This window comes from Pagrus major, chromosome 14, assembly GCF_040436345.1.
Source record: "Pagrus major chromosome 14, Pma_NU_1.0".
NCBI lineage: Eukaryota > Metazoa > Chordata > Actinopteri > Spariformes > Sparidae > Pagrus > Pagrus major.
The window spans coordinates 2,110,569-2,133,862 of record NC_133228.1 but is presented as its reverse complement, the minus strand read 5'-3'; the positions used below and the strand labels follow the sequence as shown (position 1 = coordinate 2,133,862).

At 39.3% G+C, this 23,294-nt stretch overlaps 1 protein-coding gene across 1 annotated transcript; it reads right to left on the bottom strand.

Moving 5' to 3' along the window:
- hspa14 (heat shock protein 14) lies at positions 1–19,754 on the bottom strand. Its single transcript, XM_073480507.1, has 14 exons — positions 19,658–19,754; positions 17,129–17,209; positions 15,399–15,481; positions 13,886–13,934; positions 13,570–13,675; positions 13,398–13,488; positions 13,188–13,292; positions 11,957–12,118; positions 11,266–11,421; positions 7,795–7,897; positions 7,386–7,601; positions 6,688–6,852; positions 652–719; positions 1–575 (listed from the first exon to the last, which is right to left on the bottom strand). The coding sequence occupies exons 1-14, from the start codon at positions 19,712–19,714 to the stop codon at positions 497–499; spliced, it is 1,521 nt and encodes a 506-aa protein (XP_073336608.1). The 5' UTR covers positions 19,715–19,754; the 3' UTR covers positions 1–496.
- Positions 19,755–23,294: the final 3,540 nt, after the last annotated feature.

Below are 23,294 nucleotides of genomic sequence, written 5' to 3'. Positions count from 1 at the left end.
TTTAAGTCTGATCATGTTTATTGAGGGAGAAAAAAAAAATCATTGCACTGTCAGTAGCCCCTTTTACACTGTTACCCCTTTTTTTTCACCTCGCTGTTCTGTATATAAGGAAAGGTCCACATGAGGAATGGGGGGGGGGGGGGGGGTCCTCCTTACCCTCCCAGCAGAGGACGAGATCAATTGCCATATAATGAAGACAGTAAATTATTGTTATTGCCATATTATGCCATTGTTTAGAAGGCTCTGACAGAAGCATATGTAAATTGTAACATTAGATCATTACGCTGTTGTGTTACATGTCATGCCTCTTTTGCTCATGGAACACCAGCATGCTATCTAAAAACCAGACACTGGGACGGTATAATCTCACTATTATGTTAAGTCTAAATAAACAGAGGTAGCGGACAGCAGGGTCATCATTGTGGTGGTATTGCGCAATCTCGGTAAAAAGGGCCAGTGCGTGCTGGTGTGTGGTTTGGACTGCAGATTGGTGCCCTCATGATGTAGCTGCTATGGTGATGACCTCTGGCGCACCAATGCGCTGTTCTACACAGGAAACATGAACGGAGCCATCCCTGCAACATACAGAAACAATGATATAGAAGCAGTTACATCAAACGGCCCATGGGCGGATTCTGAAAGGGTAGATACCTTTTCATTGTCACCACAGTGTCGATGTCATGGTTCTCCTCTCTTGGCTGCAGGTCTCTCAAGATTATCTAGACATTACACAAATAAACACACAAGCAGATTAATGGTTCATTTCAAATATTTATGATTCATTTCGTCTTTCTTTTTTTTTTTACATTTGTAGGTAGGTAGGAGTTAAAACTAAAAACATAACATTAAAATACTCAATAGGTTGGTAAACCAGCTCCTATATTTGCCATCTATAAGTTAGTTTTTCCTACATTTACAGGGAATTATGTGTTTTCCATTCTTTAGTAATGAATATGTATCACAGTTTAAACTGTATGAGCACTGAGGTATCTACATTACTGTGTTGTTTTATGGCAGTGATACTGACACAAGTTAGCCATCTTTCTGAGAGGAAAGTTAGGGGTGCCTCTCATAAGGTTGGATATCGATCACATTTGAACTGATAACGGTACCTGCAATTCCATGCTGGTACCCAACTGTACCTTTTTTTTTAATCACTTTACTCTCTTTGTAGTAACAAAAAATGTAATTTCAGTTCTAACCAGTTAAATTATTCACTTCTAGAGTCAATGTATCATAAGTCATATTTCCAGCAACAATGCAGATCACTAGTCAGTCTTTCTAAGTTTTATTGTAGTAGCATCTTGCTATACTCCATATAAATCTGGCAAATAAAAGACTTTATGAGGTAAAGTGCTACATTAGGTGTCCATGCTGCATTAATAAAATAATAAATAAAACAAGATGTTAGACCTAAATAAATAGAACACTGAAAACTGCACAGAGCACAAATGTGAGCATTTAAACAAATAAAATTGAACTTGAAAACTGTTTAAAATCGTGTAGCTGACCTCATCAAAGTGGAAAATAAATGTACAATAGAATGGATAAAATGTATACTTTATGAAATGAACTGCTACATTTAGCTGTCCCTGCTCATGAACCTGGTGCTATAAGAATAATTACAATAGAAAACATCAAGATACATATATGCTGCCCTCTCCTGGCACACACCTCTCCACTAGTGGTGGCTTTTTAAGCCGAATTTTGAGTTTGAGTTTTGACCCCTTCAGCTTGCTGTAGTTGTTATAATTTTGTTTCCAGAGCATAAAAACAGTACTGTGCATGCCTGTAAATATAAACACACATGATTTATGTGATGTATGTGAATTAAAACGTATTGTTTACAAATATACTTTTATCGTGGGCGCAATGCTAATCTCCATTAGTGCGTTATTGGGAATTTCCATTATGTGTTAGCATCGAGCTAGCAGGCGAAGCGCTTGTTATATTATCGATTCGCGAATCAAATATTGTCTATTCTAATATTTCCACATTGATTAGTTTGCAGCTCACATACTATTGGTTTCATACTAATAAACTTACTGTTTTAGTGAACTAAACCGCATGTTGGTTGGGAATTTCAGATGCAGTCAGTTGCAGACTTTTTGGGAGGCGTCTCACATCTTTCTTTCTTTAACGTTACAGTAAAATTGGGCCCTCACGTACTCAAATTTGGCACCGAATGATTTAATGTGAACTGGTACTTGATAGTACCGACGTAATTCGGTCCAACTTGTGAAGGAAAGTCAGGCTCCCCAGGAGAAGTCAAATTTTGTTTTTGTTTTTATATTTTCACATTTGTGTGGGTTTTTGTTTTCATGCCCTCTCTTGTTCTTTGGAGAGTGGTGGGTTCATGGCGACAGGGGTTTTGGGGCGGGAAGGATCTCTCTCAGCATTTTAATTTTATATTTTGGTTGGTCAGCTGCACTGTAGGTTGTTTTTCCACCCTGCATCTTGTATGTATCACAATGCTAGCCTCTATTAGTTATTATGAGTAGTATGCATGTAATCAGCTGGAATGTAAATGGGCTAAATGGACAAATTAAGCGTAAAGCCTGCTTAGACCTCTTACACAGACAACATGTGGACATTGCCTTTATTCAGGAGTCCCACTTAAGAACTATAGATGTCTGCCGATTTTCAAACAAACACTATTATGTGGCCGCCTCAGCATCACTGGACACCAAAATTAGGGGGTCACTAGTAGTACTGAGACATAAACTCTCAATACCCATACTTGGACAATTTGGTAGTGAGAATGGTAGGATTTCTTATATTAAGACTATTATATCTGGACGCAAATTTGCTTTTATTTCAGTTTATGCTCCATCCCAATATGAACCAGAGTTCTTTCCAAGATTAACAGAAGTCTTATTGCACCTTCAGGACTTCTCGCTTATCCTTGGTGCAGACATGAACTGTATTGTAAATGTGATGTTGGACAAATCTGCACAGCGCTCCGTGGCCACACAGCTACAAGCATCAAAAGACTTTCAGAACTTTCTGTCAGTACTTAGCTTAACAGACCTTTACCGCACTATCAACCCCACATCTAAACAATACACTTTTTATTCAGCAAGACATCAGAGTTTCTCCAGAATAGATTATATATTAACTTCAGCTACTTCCTTTTCTGAAATACATGATTATCAAGCCTTGTTCTTTATCAGATCATAGCATTGTTGCAGCGCACTTCACATTCCTAGGTACACCCCTTAGAGCTCCACGTTGGCGGTTTAATGCTTCACTTCTCAAAAATGGAGATTTTTGCACTTTTCTCAAAGAAAAGTTAAACACTTTTATTGATGTTAATGCAGTCTCAGTAGATGATCCTAGATTTTTATGGGTTGCTATAAAGGGATGTATGAGGGACTCCTCAATCCCATTCTCATCCTACCTTAATAAGAGTAGACTAAATAAGATAACCGAACTGGAGAACACTCTCACTCAGCTAGAGGCGCAACAACAAGCCAAATATTCTGAGGTATTACAAGGCAGAATAGCTGTGACAAGAACTGAGTTGAACTCTTTGTTAAGACGTAGGGCGGAGTTCTTAATGCACAGGACCAGAAGAACATATTATTTCAATGGCGCCAGACCAAGTCACCTTTTAGCTCTAAGACTGAAAAACCATGAAAAATATTCAAATATTACAACCATTAAAACCCATCTTCGCACCCTGAGCAATCCACTTGATATCAGTTCTGAATTTAAATCTTTCTACTCATCTCTTTACAACTCTGAAATTTCCCTTGATACAGAGGCATGTGCAGATTTTTTTCAGGATATCAATATACCTTCTCTGTCTAACAACGAATCAGAATTACTCAACACCCCCGTTTCTCTAGAAGAGTTGAGGAAGGCTCTTGGTAATATGAAAAAGGGCAAATCCCCAGGGTGGGATGGAATTCCACCTGAGCTATACCTTACTTTCTGGGATGTTCTGGGATAACCACTATTGGATATGATTAATACAGCCATTGATAAGGGTGCATTTAATTCTAGCAGTAACACAGCTATAATTACAGTCCTGCCCAAACCAAATAAAGATTTAACTAAATGTGGTAATTACAGACCTCTTTCCCTCCTGAATGCGGATGTTAAACTATATGCTAAAGTACTTGCAACCCGGTTGGAGATACATCTTACAAAACTTATACACAACGACCAAACTGGTTTTATTAGAACTCGCCTAGCATCTGATAATGTGCGTCGCCTGTTACACATTATTCATGCAGCTAGTAGTATTGATGCCCCTTGCTCGGTTCTATCGTTGGACGCTGAAAAAGCGTTTGACCGGTTAGAATGGGAATATCTCTGGGCAACGTTGGACAAATTTGGGCTAGGTATGCATTTTATTAATATGATTAAGGTTTTATACGAAAATCCCTCAGCAATGGTTTGCACAGGCCACATCTGCTCTGTCCAGTTCCCAATATCAAGGGGCACTCGCCAGGGCTGCCCCCTTTCACCCCTACTTTTTGCTCTTTCCCTCGAGCCACTGGCACAGAAAATAAGACAACATCCATCAGTACATCCCATTACTTTTTGTAACACGGAGCATCGTATATCCTTGTATGCTGATGACATCCTTCTTTATGTAGGCAGTGCTGGTTCCTCAATCCCACATTTGCTTTCCTCTTTTGATACATTCAGCTCACTCTCTGGATACAAAATTAACTGGACAAAGTCAACGCTGATGCATTTAAACTCAGCTTCACTTCAAGTTCCCCTGCCCTCCCATATACCAGTAGTTAAAAGCTTTAGATATCTTGGAGTTGAAATTTTTCCCTCCACGTCATCCATTGGAATAAAAAATTTTCAAGGCATATACAGTCAGATAGAGAAGGACTTTGAGCGCTGGTCGAATCTTCCAAATTCACTTCAAGCCCGGATAGCAATAGTTAAAATGGATATACTTCCTCGTGTTAATTTTTACTCTTCTATGATCCCTCTTGCTCCCCCTCTGGGATATTGGGATAAACTTCCGTCATTAGTCTCTAAATTCATATGGAAAGGAAAGAGACCGCGCCTTCTAATATTGTTACCTTCCTGAAAATGTACAAGTGACTTTGTTTCTGTTTGCACTCACTGTGTGGGGGAAAAAAAGAAAATCTGTGTATATGATGTGAAAATATATATATATTGTACATTTTTCAATAAAAAATTGATCACAAAAAAAAAGAACAGAGTTCGGTACCCAACCCTAGGCTCTCATGTTGTCATTGTCTCTCTATCCCTGTGTTTCAGTTCCTTTCTCCTTAATCAAATCAAATCAACTTTTATTTGTATGATACTTTTCATACATCAAGTAGCACAAAGTGCCTCACAGAGGATAAAAACAACAAAGAAAAAACCATGAACAACAAGGAATAACCATGAAAACCCAAACCTCCCACCCCCATAAATATACACACACACACACACACACACACACACACACACACACACACACACACACACACACACACACACACACACACACACACACACACACACACACACACACACCTACAGTAGCTGTCACTGAGGAGACATGGCTGGGCACCAAGATCTGAGGTGAGGGAGATGTGTAAATGGTCTGCATAGCTTCGTATCTTGTGTGTTTGTGTAGTCTCTTCTTTCCAGGTTTTTATGGTGGAAGAGAGGCCATGGGACTTCACAGGGTTCCCACACATTTGCAAACAATTAATTTTCAAAACCTTTTCATAAATACCAATTTTCCATTACTTTACTGAAGTAGTATAAAATAGGTAGGCCTGTATAGCAGTCATAGGACACTAATTATGCTCTGACTCCAATCTGCTATGCCTTAAGACATTGTAGGCATTATAGCAAAAATGGGACATGGAATGAAATACATTTTTGTCAAGTATCCGGATGTGCAGGTCCATTTGTTTGAATTACAGAACTATCGTTGAACATTGATCTATAACCATTTAAGCCCACTGTCTTCAGTGCCCAGACCACACCACAGAGAAATCCGCACTTTGAAATTCGCGACACGGCTTTGGCGACTGACTGGCATGCCAGCTGACCGGGGGCCTTGAACTCTTCAACAACAGCAGCAATGTTTGAGACATTGGTGGATGATAAGCAACTGCAAACTTCCACTTTCCCTGGCAAGTTTTTCTTTTCTCAAATTTTTTGCTTCCTGCCAGCTAGCATAGCATTTCTGAATTGATTTTCAAACTGCAAGAAAACAATCACACTAGCACAATCCTGGCACAACTCAAAGTGGGCTGAGGACTGCGGCTTGCTGGCCCTGCTCTCGAACACGGTTAGCCCCACGTCTCCTTTAGTTACCCAAGGGCTAGTAGAGGTGCCGTGTGAATCACATACCCCTGGGCCTAAGTTATAGGTCAACTGTTAGCCCTAGGCTAACACGTGACTGTGGGATAAGTTAGGGTTCCCTAAGGGTTAACTTTTAAAAAGATGAAAAAATATTACACAAAATATGTCCACAATCCCTGCCTGAGTAGTCGTGATGGCGGCAGCGTTGAACAGCTTTTTCCTCCCTGCGCACCCTCAGTTTTATTGAAATGCGATGCAGTTAACATGAAGGTTTAAAAAAAATCTAGAGTCAACTCAGAGGACACAAGAGAACTGAAAGGTGGTACCAGGCAATAAAGCAAAATCAGGAAGTGTGTGTTGTTTGACATTTGATCTAGTGTTTTTCTATACCTTAGCTAGTTTTTCTGGCTGCTCCTTGACCAATCTTTGGTAAAGCTCCAGACAGAGGGAGGATAGTTTCCCTCCTCCCCTCAGGATGTGATGTCTGCGGGCAGGGAGAGGCGTGCCCAATGGGAGGAGAACAGTAAACACCTCAGCTCCGGAATCATCCACCTCCTACAACACCCAAACAACAAGAAGCCAGTACAATAATGTATAAAAAGAGTAAGATCCACCAATTGAATTAAAACATACACACAGACACAAATATTAGAGGTGTGAATCTTCACCAGCCTCACGATTCGATTACAATTCATTCGTCAACGATTCCAATGCAAAACGATTCTCAATGCATCGGCAATGTGTTGCATCCTTAAATGTATGTATGTATCCAAGGATATATATGTATACATATATACACACATATATATATCTAAACACTTCAATAATTGGTTTCCTCAGTTCCCAAACACTTACTGACTTAGTGTTAAAATAAAAGATGATGCAACACAGTGGTAAACATGGCCCTCTCTCAACTTTTTGGGAAGGCATTGCAGGCATCAAATTCAGAATTAACTTATACTTACACTTTTATTTCATAGGTCGTACAGAATTCGCAAATCATTGCTTTGTTTTTATTTATGTTTTTTCACAATGTCTTAGCCTTGTAAATCAGGGTTGTAGTATGTGTTTTTAATTGATCAGCATACCTTAACTAGTATGTCAGTAGCAGAAACATCTACTGTGACATACTCTTCCTCAGGGGCAAGGCCATCTCTGCCAACCAGTAAGCCAGCTTCCAGGGCTGCTCCCACAGCAATGACCTCATCGGGAGGCGCTGAGGTGAGAAGCTCCACATCAGGAAACATCTCACGGATCATCTGCTGGAGACGAGGGATCCTGGCTGAGCCACCGCAAAGAACCACCTAAAATATCAACCACCATCATGTTTAAAGCATGTTGTGTTTAATAATGATATATCCAAGGATTTTCTTTCTTTATCTCACATTTATACCAATTCACTCTCATTCACATCTTACAACTATCATTGCAATTTGATCATTTCAAACAATGACCCAAAAATAAACACAGCGCTGTAAAAACTCTCACACACTGTACCTTGTTAATGTCCTTGGTGGAGAGTCCTGCCTCCTCCAGCAGGGGTCTGATTGGCTGGATGCTCTTGTTGAGGAGTGAGGAGCAAAGAAGCTCAAATCGAGCTCTGAAAAAAAACACCACATAAATGTTGATAACAACAGTTTAGTTACCCTGACTTTCGTCCAGGATGTTTTTATAGCAAAAAATTAAAAATAAAAGTTTGTGCAGAAAAATTATGACAATATATTCTCCGCATTATCTCTGCAGCAGAGGTTTGCCAATTCTCTGCCCTTTGTTTGTTCACACAGAACCAAGCAGCTCCGGCATAAAGCCCGCACCAGTGTGTCAATTCCTACAGAGCTGCGGAACCAAAAGAGGCTAGACGGTACACGTCATGATGTTGACGTCTGTGTGTTTTTTGTCGTTTCCCCCGGTGTCCTCCTGTTAATCTAAACATGTACCTGCTGACTGTTTATAATCATATGCATGCTGTTATAATGTGTTGTGATTGAGATCCTGACCCACCATGCATCTTGGAAAGTGACATTACGTTTTTCACTCTAAATTACATAATTATATAATCACCATCAGTAAACAGGACGCTGTCTGACTCTCTCACTCGCGGGGAGGGAGGCTGTTTTCTGGGGGAAAGTTCACTGAAGTCTCAGTCGGGAGGGCTGACTGTCGGTGATTTTTTTCAAGACAGTAACTACAACAACACAATAGTGCAAGGAAACAAACACTTGGTGAGTTAAAGTTTTTTGCCGGGGACAGACGCTGTTTTTCAGGCAGAAATGTGATGAAGAATTGGTGGGACAGACAGGATGACAGACACTTTTCCACATATAACCGTGGTATTTTTTTCCTCATATAAGTTGCCAAAGACACTACCAGTTACTACGTTACTGTTGTTTTTTATGTAACGTTGCTTTGTGGGACATTTCTCTTCATTTTGTTGAGTGAAGGGTCTGTTTAGTTATCACACTGTGAACACTGTCAGACCGACACACCCACGCTCTGCGTCGCGCCGCCGGCTTATCCATTCACACAGATGCCGGTTTGCCTCTGCTGCAGCTCTGATACTACCTCCGATACTACCTCCGATACTACCTCCGATACTACCTCCGATACTACCTCTGATACTACCTCCGGAGGCGCATCAGAGCCGCAGTGAAATTTCACCCCTCGCCACATCTGAAACTTTCACACAGAGGAGGATGCGAAGAATTGGCGCAGAATCCCCGCACTCAAAGGGCAGTGTGAATGGGGCTATTGACCCGCCCTCTTGTTCCCCTGACCTAAATCCAACTGAGCACCTATGGGTCGTTACGGATTGCCTGTTTGATGATCTATCCATTACTGGATCCATCACAAAATTAAAATCTCTAGGCATAGATGTTACTGGGGTATTATAAATGTCCCCAATTACTATTATATATCTACCATTTGAGTCTGAGATTATAGAAGACACTCTACATATACTTGCATTCAAAAACATTTGAACTCGGAACCCTTCAACATTCTCATCTACCGACCCCACCCCCCACCACTTCCCAAACAAGTAGTAGGGGGAAAAAAGAGCTTATTCAAAAGGCACATTGCTGTATGACACAGCTTGAGAAAGAAAAATAAACACAAATAGACTTGGTCACAAAGCTCCTTCTTGATAAATAAAAGCTTAAGAATTCTGTACCTCACTTTTAACATAAGAGAGGAACAGCAACAGAAAATCCCAAGTATTAAGTCACTCCTATATATCTATTTCCAAAAAAACAAAACAAAATTGTAGGTACAAATGCCTAAAGAAAAAAGAAAAATAGATGCTCAAAACTCTTAATAGGAACGCAGCACAGCTCTTGAAAAGCATAGCAGATCCATACACTAGATAATACTAGAAAGTTGTCGATAGGCCAACTACTACTGCTGTAGTCAGTAACACTGTGTTATCATTCTGTCAGAGTATTTTAAGTGAGTCACTATATTAGCTATGATGTTTGGGCTCAGTTTTTTCTTTTCACTGGATTGAAAGCACTGGGCTGTCTGCTGCCCTCCGGACTCATGTCTGGTGAAATGTGCACCTGGTCTCCTCTGTAGGTGAGTCGGCCCTCGCTTTGCCAAGATCCAGTATCCTTTGGACGAGTATGGCAAGGGGCCTCTCCTCTCTGCTCGGCTTCGGTGCTAGTGTGCGATGTGCTCTGTCTATCCTCACAGGGGAGTTGAAGTTAGCAGCCCCCAGCACCGTAGGGAAAAATTCCATAAGGAATTTGATCATGTTGCCACCTTCGGCTCCTTCTTTAATGCCAACCAGTGGAAGATTTTGTCTCATACTTCTGTTTTCTAAATCCAGACATTTGTCCTGTAGTTTATTACATTCCTTGGTGATGGCTTGTTGCAATTGTCCTAGCACCATTACTCTGTCCATCGTTTTGCTGAGTGCGTTTCCCATTTCCTCATAATTGCTGGTAGCTTCTGTCTGCGCTGAGTGGAGCTTTGCCAACTTGCTGGCTAGCTCGTCATGTATGGCCCATGTCAGCTTTTGTTTCTTCACGAAGAGAGGATATGTCTGTCTGAATTTTTTTTAAAGGAAGTCGCAATCTCAGCCTTTATCTGAACCAGTGATATCTGTAGCTTCTCTCTTAACATCCGTAAAGAAAGCATGGTCTCAGATGTGGTCCCTGTTGCGTTGTCCACCATCTTTCAGCTGCTGTGTGTGAATGGAGTTATAGTTTTCTGGATTTGTGTTGCTTTACCTTTTCCTCGTCGTAAACTTTTCCTCATATTCTGAGTTTTTGTTGCTGGGTAATTAAGGTTTTTTGTCCCGTTTTATCGATTACTGGAGGTTCAAATGTTTGTATCAAGAATTTATTTGTCGGAGCCTCCTCCTCTGCTATCTACTCCAAGTGGATGGTGAATATGATTTTTTTCAGTTGCATAGTGAAGTGTTGTTATGACACAGATTAGAATTGTTTTCTGTAAACTTATTACATTAACTAATTGTGACGATGCGATGATCATCATCATCATCATCATCATCATCATCATCATCATCATCATCGACGCGTCATGATAATATCAGCCATCTGTACTTGAAAAATAACAACCCATAATGCAACCTCTACAGTTGGGGTGAACAGCCCATGATCTTACTTTTTGGTTACTATAAGAGTTTGCATTTTATTTTGTGTCTCTGCTCATATGTACAGAACTAATCAGTGGAATCAACAACATTTGCAACCGTTTCCTCATTTTTGCTCTGCACCTGTGCCCCTCAACCAATTACTTTCCTGTTTTTAAAACCTTCAAGTTTTTGTGATCTTCCCTCTCAACCCTGTCTTGCCGGTTCTATGGAGTATTTCAAATTATTAGGTAGCAGCCTGACTTCAACTGAACATATTTAGTATTTTAGCATGTCATATTCTCCATTTCATGTGTTGCAATCTTTTGCATTAATAATAATAATAATAATAAATAAAAATCAGCTCATCAGCTTACCTAGAGACGTTGCATTCAAAGTCAATGCCATCGTGTAGGGAGTCAACAAAGCAGTTGGCTGATTCTAATGAGGACAGAGAGTGTTTGGCCATGTCTGCTCCATTCATCAGCTTCAGCATTGCCCGAGCATTACTGGTCACATCATGCTTAAAGGTGCTGCACAACAAACACAGACAAATAACATGAGGATGGATAGGAGTAGTCAATTATTAAAAAGGTATGAACACATTGTATAGGTGCATGTGTGCATGTGTCAGAAGGAAAGGCACCTTAAATCAGGGTAAAACAAGATTTTAGAATCTATCTGAGACCAAAATTCAAACCTAGTGGTCAAACACACACACTAAACTGGTCTTCTACCACTGGCTGTGCGACAGAAATACAGAATACAGCTGCCTGTTTGCTAGCTTTGATACAATCTAAGGCATGGTGGTACCGATTGTAGTATGAAAATGTATTTCAGAACATTTCAATGCAATATTGTGATAATGCTGTTCACTGTTAATATTTTGGCTAACAGTTGGCCATAACATTTGGTACCATCACATGCCTGCTTTGTCTTTAATGCCATGTAAATGTATAGCTATATCAAAGAGAAACTCGGCCCTGAATAAAACTGTGTAACATGGTGTAAAAGGAAGCTGTGAGGTGTAGGAGAGCTTCAAGGAGCAGCAGAAAACACAGTACCTACCGTTTAAACTCCGCAGCAAGGTGCTGGGCCAAAGCCAGGGTGAAGCCCTCTCCTCCGATGCTGTGGTCAGTGTGGGTGTTGAGAACCCGGAACAATCCTCCAGTGACCTGCAGCACTGTCACACTCAGGGATGTCCCGCCCAGCTTATACACTAGGACATGGCTGTAAATGCAGTACAGATCAAAATCAAACCATTTGGAATCTATTCATTTTGATTTCGAAATAAGTCCATTAAGCTGAGGTGGAAATAATGTTAACAACAAGTAAACCAGATACATGTGCCCATGGCCCTCCCTTAAAGCAAACACTTAATCTTACTATAAAGCAAGAGATCTCTGTCTGTCTCTGTGGTTCGCATATCTCCAGAAACGTTCATCTGATATACTTCATGATTGGCAGTTTTGCAATGTTCAATTGTAATGTGCAAATTGGACACATTCATTATTATTACATTTTGAATAAACAGTGGACCACCGCTCTGTACCGCAGCAGTGAGAGTAAAAGGTGGGGGTGGGTGTTGATAAGGAGCGACTCTCTCCCAGTATGTGACAGAGCTACAAGCACATTGCTGCAGTCACAGTAAATGCATATTATTATTATTGTAGTCAGCCACATGAAGTCTGTAGAGGCAAAATTTATGTATTTTACAAAAAATCTGTCATCTGTTGGAGGTTTTAGATTGAGAACCAAATATGAAATCATATACCCAGAACTCTGCTCTGTACAGTGGATTTTCTCTATAGCCCTTTTCACACAGAGACTCCGCATTATCGGCGCAACGAAGGCTCGCCATTTCTCCGCCTTTGTTTGTTCACAGTGAACCAAGCAGCTGCGGATCCAAAAGAGCTGTGACGGTACACATCATGACATTGACATGTTTCTTTTTTTTCAACGCATTTCCCACCGGTGTCCACCTGTTAATGTAAACATGTATCTATTGATCATTTTTAGATCATATGGATGCTGTTATAATGTGTTGTGATTGAGATCATGACCCCCCATACATCCTGGAAAGTGTCAAAGTTACGTTTTTTGTTCTAAAACAGCGGACGCTGTCTGGCTTTCTCACTCACACGAGTGAGATCACAAAGACAGTAAGAACATTCCCCAACCAGAAGGTCTGGATGAATGGAGAGGTGAGGGCTCTATCCTATCTTAATGAAGGGCAAACTCTAGTAACAAGGAATGCTGTGCTCTTCATTTTCTTTAGCATGCAGCATCAGTGCTATACCTCCTTCCAGAAGAACAGTCCTGACCGATGTTATAGGCTAACAGAGCAGCAGCAGGCTCATGGATCAGCCTCAATACATGGAACCCTGCAGCTTCAGCTGCCTCCCTGTGAAAAACACACACAGAGCGATAGACTTATTTAAAAGGTACAAATGGATAGACAGTCTCAAAACAGATTAGTAAAGTTGTAGCAGGTAGTAATGTGGCCTACCTTAGAGCCTGCTTCTGAGCATGTGCAAATTCAAAAGGGACAGTGATGACCGCCTCTGTGACATCAGAGCCCAGAGCTGACTGGGCCGTTTCTGTAAATATTAGAATGATCAATCAAATTGTGGCTGTGTGCATATGTGTGTGTGCTTTTGTGTGCGTTTTCCACAAACTACCTTTCATTTTGTGGAAGATGAGTTTTGCAGCATCTTCAGGAGCAACATACTCCGGGTGTTCTCCTGCTGTAATCTCATAATAAGGCTTCTCTTCTCTGTTGACGACCTGAAGACAGCAATCACAATCACTTAGTTCATAAAAGCTGTTCAACTACGCAAAAATTAACAGTGCAACAAAAATGAATATCACTGAAGGAAATCAAATCTGTGTTGTGAAGCATTCATTTTGGGGGAAGAACATAAAGAACTACATAGAGTTTATTTAGTTCTTGTCTACGTCATTGACCACAAAGAGGGCATCTGTTAATAAACTCACCTGACACTTGGTCTGTGATTTGTGAGTTTGTGTCTCTGGATCATCATAGCTGCCCATTGAGACACAGACAAAGACATATACAAAATTGAAAAGTCACTTCAAACAACTCATTTAGTAATATGCTACATGTCTGTAATGTTCAGGTGTCTTGCTTGGCAGACAGGCTTGGCCAATAGGATGATTTTATCAGTTAATCCATCTGCTGGTTACATTTCCGGTACACAGAAGTCATGGTTCTGTACGCACCTCGGTACAGGGGTCTCATTTCAGTTAGATTTTTGGAACAATTAGTTTAAGATTAAGAATTGTCTTTAAAAGACAGTAACAAAAGCAAGCAAATAAATAATTACAGGTAACAAAGGGGTTATGTATCTAACTTATTGAAAGGCCAAGGTAAACAGTATTAAGCCCTGTCAGTTTTAGCAGACCCCATGTTATCAGGAAGCTTGTTCAACAGATGAAGAGCATAGAAACTAAAAGCTGCTTCATCTTGCTTGATAGTGCATAAAGCAGTTAACAGTGAACATACTCTCACCTTTATGGGGTGCTGAAAAAACAAAATGTTACTGCAATGTAAATGCTAATTACCTTTGTAATGTCTTTTGCCCTGTCTGCTTTCACATCTCATAGTACCCTACTAGCGCACCAGAACACTGCGCTCTCAAGATATACGGTTACTTGTGGTTCCTTGAGTCTCCAAAAGTAGAGGTGGACTCCTATTATCAACTCCATCGTCATGTTTTTTTACTTATTCTTATCATTACTATTATTACGGATGATATTAAGAATATAGTTGTGTCACAGCTTTTAGCATTATCAATATCTTGATTATTATAGCTGTTATTATGGTTTCTGTACATCTCCATGCTATACAAATAAAGACTGAAATAAATTAAGAGACATCTAGAGGCTTCTTTAAAACAGCAGGGACGTTGCTGGACTTGTGTTTATTTATTTATTGTCTTGCTCCGGTGATTGACACATCTTGATGATGCCGTCTAATATGTGGTAGCATGTTCGACGTGTTTCCACTCACATAGAAGTATGAAACAATGCCGACAACGTCTTCATCCGATCTGGCAAACACTCTCTGAAACTTTGCCACACAGCTGATTTGAAAGCAGCAGGTAGGTCCTTTAGTCTTCTGCTTTTGTTGTTTATTGGCTGTTGGAAAACAGCTTTTAGACGCATTAGCGCCAATAACCTGACTGGAGTGTGGATAAGAACAATTATAATCTCACCAATTCAAATATGCGCTCTCCATATAACAGTCAAACGTATTTGTCATATAACTGTGCGAAACGAGCCATAACATCAGTTCGGGACAAATACGTGTACCATTGCACCCGTAGCAGACACCCTATATTTCTTGCTATTGTGGTATAATCAATGCTAAAAGTAGTTTCGAAATAATGCTAGAACCGTATTATAAAATGCATTTAATGCAATTTTGCTGATATGACAAAGTCTCCTTTCACATTAGGTTTTGAAAACAAGACAGCAGGTATGTCACCTTCTCCCCAGCACTTGTTTGACTTTCACAATTGTGTTGGCAGCATTGCGGATCCGTCCTTGCTTGGCTGCAATACCTACAATCTGCAGAAGATAAAAACAAGTCAATAAGCAGACTGGCAAATAAACATCTACAAGAAAATGCCCAGTATTAGCCATGCAACTCTGAAGAAGCTAGAGGCTTTTTAGCTGCATCACACAGCTGTCAATAATATGATAATAATCCGTCACCCTCAGGGGAGCTTTAGCAGAGAACTGGCTATGCACAAATCTACAAGTGTCTACATGTGAAAGGTTGGAATATTGATACTGTATGCCAATATAGATGTATATCATGAGAGTCTAAATACTGAAAAAGTTGTTGTTGAAGTGGCAGTAGAAATACAAATACAGTAAAGCAGTTGAAACAGAGAGCATAAGTGTAAAGGCCCACTCGCACTGAACGCAATAACTTACACGCCTTGAAAGGCGTGTAAGTTAAATTAAATTAAATTAAATTAAATGATTTTAATGCTCCTATGACGCACTGTAGGCATCAAATTCTAAATGCCACCACTACAGAACCAGCAGTACTTTGGGAAAAAGTCTTGTTATGTAATTTGAACTTTTAAGACTATATGATGTGGACCCATTGTGTTTTCCAGCTAATAAGGGCAGTTACAAGTCATCTGCAGGCTTATTTAAGCACTAAAAAATGTAGGTAAGAAAAATTAATAATTAATTCTAAGTGTGTTCAAATTACTATAGTTAATGCCAGAGGCACTTACAAAGCTTCTGAAGTCTTGGGAAAAAATTCAGCTTATAATCTTTCAAAAGAGCCCAAAACGATGCTACTCAAATGGTTCAATAACAGCTTTTTAAATTTATTTTGGGCTAGACTGAGAAAAGGGTTTTAGGATAATTTAACATAAATTTCCAGGAATAATAACAGGTTACGCTTTTTCTCCACAAATGAACCCTCTTTTTCAAAAGGAATGAATTAAGACAGGGTTCTCAAACTTAATAGTCAAAGCTCCACATATGATCTTTATTTAAGTCATTTACGTCACATCTATCATATCTCATGTCTCCAATAAGTAATTATTAAAAAATGAGAATGTAATACTTTTTAAAATACAAAATTAAAAATATGAATATGTAGTAGGCTTGGACCAATATTACATTATCCAATATCATGATATTTGCCATCATATGCGATATTTTTCACAATATCGAATCTCAAACAGCTGTCTCGAACAACATCTTCTGGCTTTTATTCTGACAACATAATGAGTGCGGATCGGTCATATTTGATGGGGTGGGGACTTAGTGACAGATTAGCTGCACAAGCTGTAAATTCAAATTAAAGTTCTAAAGTATATTATATTATATTATTATTATTATATGAAATAAGAACTAAAGTTCTTATTTCATATTTTTTTCGTTATACAACCTTCTAGACCCCAGACAGCCCATTCTATATTTCACTATAGCACCTGGGAGCGCCAATCATTTTAAAATGATAACCAGTATATTAACACATGGAAATAAAATCCTAGAGAAGTTTGTTCAGATTTAGCAGGAAATTGATCATTTAAGTGAACAGCAACAATGAAGAATTCCACTGGGGTCAAGAGGGTTAAAATGTCTTTTCATAATAAGCCCATCTTTTTTGAATCAATCTTTATAAAGCCTAGTCAAGCAGTCCTTGAGAAAAAAATGACGTGAAGACAAGTAAAGCATATGTTGTACCTGCTCAGTGTCTCTGTAGGCCACCACAGCTGGAGTAACTCTGTCTCCTGCATCGTTAGCCACCACATCAGCCCGCCCATCCTACACACACACACACACACACACACACACACACACACACACACACACACACACACAAGGGTAAAAAACAGTTAGAGGGTTGACATTGGGTACATCCCATTTCCCTTGTCATTTCTAGAAAAAACAAAAAATGAGGACATTTAATGTATATAACAGAAGCTTTGTTTTTATTGAAATTAATAATCAGGATACCAATAGGTGCTTCATATCCCATTAAAACAAAGAAAATGAGTGATTAAATATTGTGAGCAACCGCTGCCTTGTTTGAAGATGAACTTCAAGATATTTCTAGCTTGTGTGCACTGTAAATTGTCCAGGTGCTTGACTACCTTTGCAGTTTAGTTCCCCCTTTTTTATTCTGTCAACATCACGCTAATCATTAACATGTAGAAAATAGATGTTGACATCTGTGAAAGGATTCTGAGTGGTGGGAGATAAGAATTGTCATTCATATGTGAATCAATTTTTCTGCACTCCTACTATTTTTTTCCTTCACTACCAGCAGCAGAAACGATATTGATAAGGAAGTATATCTCTCCATTAAGAGAGCTGTGCGCAATTACATAAGAGCCACAGCGGTTTTGAATGTCCCAACAAGCCAGCAGGATCAGTCAGGATCTCGTGTTGATTAATGTACTGTGTTCTTCACACACGTAGTTCAGATTCATCTGGTGATATAGTTTGCAATAAATCAACTGTCCTATTCCGAAAAAGCCGTCTTATATGACTTCAGAAGCTAAAAGTTTTATTCGATTTCTTTTGGGGTGTGTCCTCCCTCACAATCACATAGTTGGTTTACCTTTAATTATTATAGAGTAAGATTTTACATCAAACTTTTAGTTCCGTGTTAGTCATTAAAAAAAAACAAACATAAATAATATTCAAAACATGCAGTTTTGGCAAACGCGTGTACAGACACAAATTCATCAAAAGTCTCTACTGACACTGATCCAGCTGTGACCAGCTGCAGTTGTCATCACAAATGGGCGTCATTTCACATCTGTTGTGACTGGCTCCCCGATGAGATTAGCGCATACGCAATTACGATCGCCATCTTGGACAGCTTGGTACAGCTCTATCTATTTGAATTTGGGGAATACTGAGGGACACACCAGTAAGCCCCTTCCACTTCTGTGTCTTGGGAGGGCGTCTTAAAATCTGGTTGCCTTCTGAGAACCAGTGACGTCACTGTTACTCAGAAGAACTACCAGTTATCTCAGCATGGATTTCTAGTCTTCACCTTGGGGGTATCAAGAGTGCAACACGAAGACGGTGAATCGAGCGCGCACAGAACCGAGCAGCATCTCCGAGAGCGCACAGGGCTGCAGCAACAGATGACAGCGAGTACAGGCTGGTGGTGAACCTGCAGTAGGCCATCTCCCTGACCACCAAACCAGCTTCAGAGGAGGAGAGGGGGAAACCCACCTGATGAAAACTGTAACCCAAGAATTACAGATGGCTCACAGCCGGGCAGGCTATGCAAGCAGGAAAACTAATAACCCAGCTTTCTCTTTTAAGACAATGCACTGAGGAATTTATTGCCTGAATAAACTACATTTATCATCAACATTGATTGGGATATCCACATAAAACATGGTGAATCTAAATTCCTTGTCTCAGATTGGGGAGTGGCAAAGATATTTCATCTCTTAAAACATATTTCCTCATTTTCTCTCTACTCTAATCCTCGGTGGGAGGGGCTTGGACGCAAGGAGAGGGAAACCTGGATGCAATTTGGTGAAGTGGGATGTACCCAATGTCCCTCAGAGCATCCTGCTGGGGATTCAGGGCCATGACTACAAGAAATTAGGTCCTACATAAGGCCTCATTCATTTCCCAAACTTGGGGGGGATTTCCCCTTAATAATATAATAAATAGTTATATTACATATTAAGTAAAAGAGCAACCGTGAGAAAGATGTGCCTTTAAAAGGTCTGTGTACATCTCAGCTCCATTTTGTGCTGCTGCTGTGGTTCAAAACTGCACTGAACCTTCAGAATACTGTTCATCCTTGACACCATGAACTCTTATATAAACACATACAGCACATTAAACTACACATTACCAATGTACCTATAAAAAGAAAGCTTTCCTTCGGGTTTTACTTTCTGAAAGTGCTTTGAAATAGTTAAAGCAGGCCTACTTTTCCTCAAGTGTGCACCGCGCATTGGTATGGACAAAATAAATAGTAAATCATTTAACAACTTTCATTCGCAGTGAAATATCAAAAAACAATATCTACAGATGTAGGTGTATTAAGACTATCTTAACGGAGCTTTCATTGTGTCGAAACTATTCCACATGAAATGACTTAATTTGTCACATTCGTATGTAACGTTAGTTTATAGGCAAACGACGCTTGTACAGTGGGATTTTCGAAATGAGAACAAACCGATCACAACCTTATCGAACAGAATGATCCGTAGACTTAAACTGAGCGTGACTCACCTTAAATATCGCCACACAAGCGCATGTATAACCGAAGTGAACACCAATCGCAGCCATGCTGAAAGATCTCGGCTCAAACTGGCTGAACCACAAGCATGCGACCGGTCTTCCGCTCCCTGGATCAACTTCCGGTAACACTTTTTCAGAACAAAAGCGTATTAGTTCTCAGAAACTGAATAACATAATACATTTTTTAATGATAATAATAATAATAATAATAATAATAATAATAATAATAATAATAATAATGATAATAATGATAACTAGAGAAGGCAAATTCTGAAGAACATGACTGGCTGTTATGATAGTCCAGTTGATATGCGAAAAAATCGTTTTAATAAAAGCATGACATTTGGTACACTTGTACAGTTTGAAGCCCTGAACATTGGCTGGAGCATGACGCATGGCGCAAGTCAAGCGTTTATAGAACCATGGATGAAGCCATCGCAAAAATGACATGTGGTGGCCTTGGAGGCCATTTTACTTTCATTTTACATACATTTTACTCCTACAACTTAATTATTTATTTTGCATCATATCTCCTGAACCAGACATGACAAAAAAACATCTGTTTTTGTATGAAGGAAACATGAGTTCTCAGTAATCATGGGTCAGATCACGCCCATCTTCAAACTAGGCCTTCAATTTGATCTCAGCTACACACCTGTAAAGTTTCATGACTGCATCTTGCAGTTATGGTGCTATCAAAGTGACAAAATGTGACTCAGAATGACATATCACCTGACAAAGTACTCAAAACAGCTTCTGGTGTGACTGGTTCCCACTACAGTAGGTGTCTAGGACAACAGATTGCCATTATGAGACACACACACACACACACCCAAGGCGAAAACATAACCAGCCACACTGTCATGTAATCACAGTATCTAAGACCCTCGGGCAGACTTTCTAATAGTATCATGTCTGAATGCATGTTGTTTAGAATGTTTTGTGAATTAACCCTGACAATACAGTGACTATCCATTTAATATTCAATTTAATATTCAGTATGAACTTGGCAACTGAGCTGAAAGCAACTACTAACAACTTTAATTTATTGATTGATTTTGGCCCCTGTGGATTGTTTGAGCATTTGATTGTTCGTAAAGATCTTGATCTTGCTAGACCCTATTAATATTATTAATACCCTTTTACGTTTTTAAACACAGCTGTTTGCAGAATGCATAGCAATGAGGTAATGTATCTATTTGTGGCTATGAAAGACTAATATACATGTATGCAAAATATGGTATGGGTTATCGCAACTGGTTCACCTTAACAGGTACTGGAGCTCAGCACTGAGTGCTTGCCCCTCCCTCATAACCCCAACTGCTCCAGTGGCCAACAGATCAGACTGTGGTTGTACTGAACAGCTTTGTGAATGAGTAACAGTGTTAAATGTGATCAGGGCATTCCTGAAAAAGCAAGCTGAATGAAGGTTCAAAATATATATATTGAATATTGATCTACTCTTTACAGTCACTGTGTTAACAGAGTTAATGAATAAAAGTATTAAGCTTTTAACACTCTTGAAACTTGCATGAAACTGACATGATATTATTAAGTCTCACCTACGTAGCTTATTAGATTCTATCATTTCCTTCTCATAATGTCACTGAATTCAGCATTAACGGTTCACCTGAACAGGTAATGATGTAGTATATAGTATCATTGTAATCCTTTGACCATCAAAACATCGGGGTAGACATCACCTTTTCTGTGTTATCATAGCAAAATACATATTTCTGTTTTGGCAGAAATTAAAATGGCTGCCATGGCTACCACATGACATTTATGTGATGACATTTATCTGTGTTCAGGGCCACAAACTGTACAACTGTACCAAGTCTCATGCTTTTATGAAAAAGTGAATGATATTTTCGCATATCATCTGGACTATCATATTCTTGGCAAGATTTTTTGACATCTTGTGAATTATCTAGTTTCTTTATCACAACATACATGGATTCACCATTAACTGTTAATCTGAACAATAATTATGTAGTATTACCATATACTACAATCCTCAACCATTAAAATATGAGGCTAGACATCACCTTTTCTATATTATCATATTTGGTCTAAGAGATATGATGCAAAATGAATAATTCAGTTATGGCGGAAAGTAAAATGGCCGCCATGGCCACCATGTGGTATTTGGAGATAGCTCCATCTCTGAAAATGTTCAGGGCTCCAAACTGTACAAGTGTACATGCTTTTGTGAGTTGGGAGGTTTCAGGCTTTTGTGAAAAAGTGAACAATTCACCTCGAATTTGTTGCATATCATCTGGACTATAAATGATGTGGAATATTTTAAGGCTTGTTGAAAAGCTGACACAAAACTGAATTGCTAGCTTTAATTTATTTCAAGTCGCATCTGAAGGAGTACGAAGAGCTGCAATTGTTGGGTGAGAATGAAGGATTCAAAGTTTATTATATATATTATAGGCTGGTGTCAGAACTGCAATGCCAGCTTGAATTTGCGTTGAGAAGCTGCCGATGGAGGATAAAGATATGTTACAGTGGAATTGGGAACACTGTTGAGATGAAAAAACAGTGGAAACAGAAAACAAAACTACAGTTCCCATGATGCTCTACCAGCTCAGAGAGCAGGCTGCTCATTACCACTGAAGTGGGAGCACCTGGAGGAAAAGCAGTTCTATGCATCTTCACTGCATGTATCTCAGCAGGCAGACCAAGGAGCAGACTTCAGCTCTTGGTTGTGTGCAACGATGCCACTGGTAGCAAAGACTTTAATTGTGATATTTATGCTGGGTTGTGCTCCTGCTCATTTATAGTAAAGTATAATTTTAGCAGCATATTAGTTTGAGTTTTGTTATGTAGTGTAGTTTTCAGCTATGTTAAATTGAAAAAAAAATATTTGATGAGCACAAATGCTGCTAATAGGAATTTACAAGTTCTTCATTCACTTTTGATTGAGACAGAATTTTTATTCATTTTTGACAAAGAGTACACTATAAAGAATGTTTTAGTATATGATGTTTATTCTCAAAAACACAAAGATGGCAATCATACACTGTGCATGTAATTTCCCATTTTCTCCCCCACAATCAGCCTGCCTCAATTGTCAAAAAGCACTTTACAGTATTACCAACTCAAGAAGTATACGCAAAGTAAATAAAGGAGGGAGGGACGGTATTAAAGAAAAATGAAAAAACAAAACCAAAACAAAACAGATAAGCAAATAATGGGCTAAAAAGGAGCCCAAGGTAACAGAAAAGAGTTATAAATCTATAGAGTCTTCAATTTATCAAAGTATTGTATGATCGGATACCAAGTGGATTTGAATTTCTCAGGATGGCCCCCCAACAAAAACTTATTTTCTCCAATTTTCTCTCCAACACCAGATCTCTCAACCACAGAAGAATTTTGGGGATGGGGTGACTTCAATCAATTAGGATTCTCCTACCTGCCAAAACGGTTGAGAAAGCAATTATATTTGTGTTTATTTTTTAAAGTTTGATCTCCATCACCCTGAACACCAAAGATGCACATCCAGGTGCTGGGTTGAAGGGTTAGATTGAGGGACTCTTGAAAATCTTTGAATACTGTATCCTAGTAATTTGTCAATTATGGGCAGAACCAAAACATGTGTGTAAGATCTGCTGGTGAATTA

Bases quoted from the DNA above. Each gene is read 5' to 3' on its own strand.
- hspa14 (XM_073480507.1), bottom strand. From the start codon at position 19,714: ATGGCTGCGATTGGTGTTCACTTCGGTTATACATGCGCTTGTGTGGCG. The intron at 17,210-19,657 runs GTGAGTCACGCT...GTGTGTGTGTAG, and splicing joins CTTGTGTGGCGATATTTAAG to GATGGGCGGGCTGATGTGGT. The intron at 7,602-7,794 runs GTACAGTGTGTG...TTGATATTTTAG, and splicing joins CCACCAAGGACATTAACAAG to GTGGTTCTTTGCGGTGGCTC.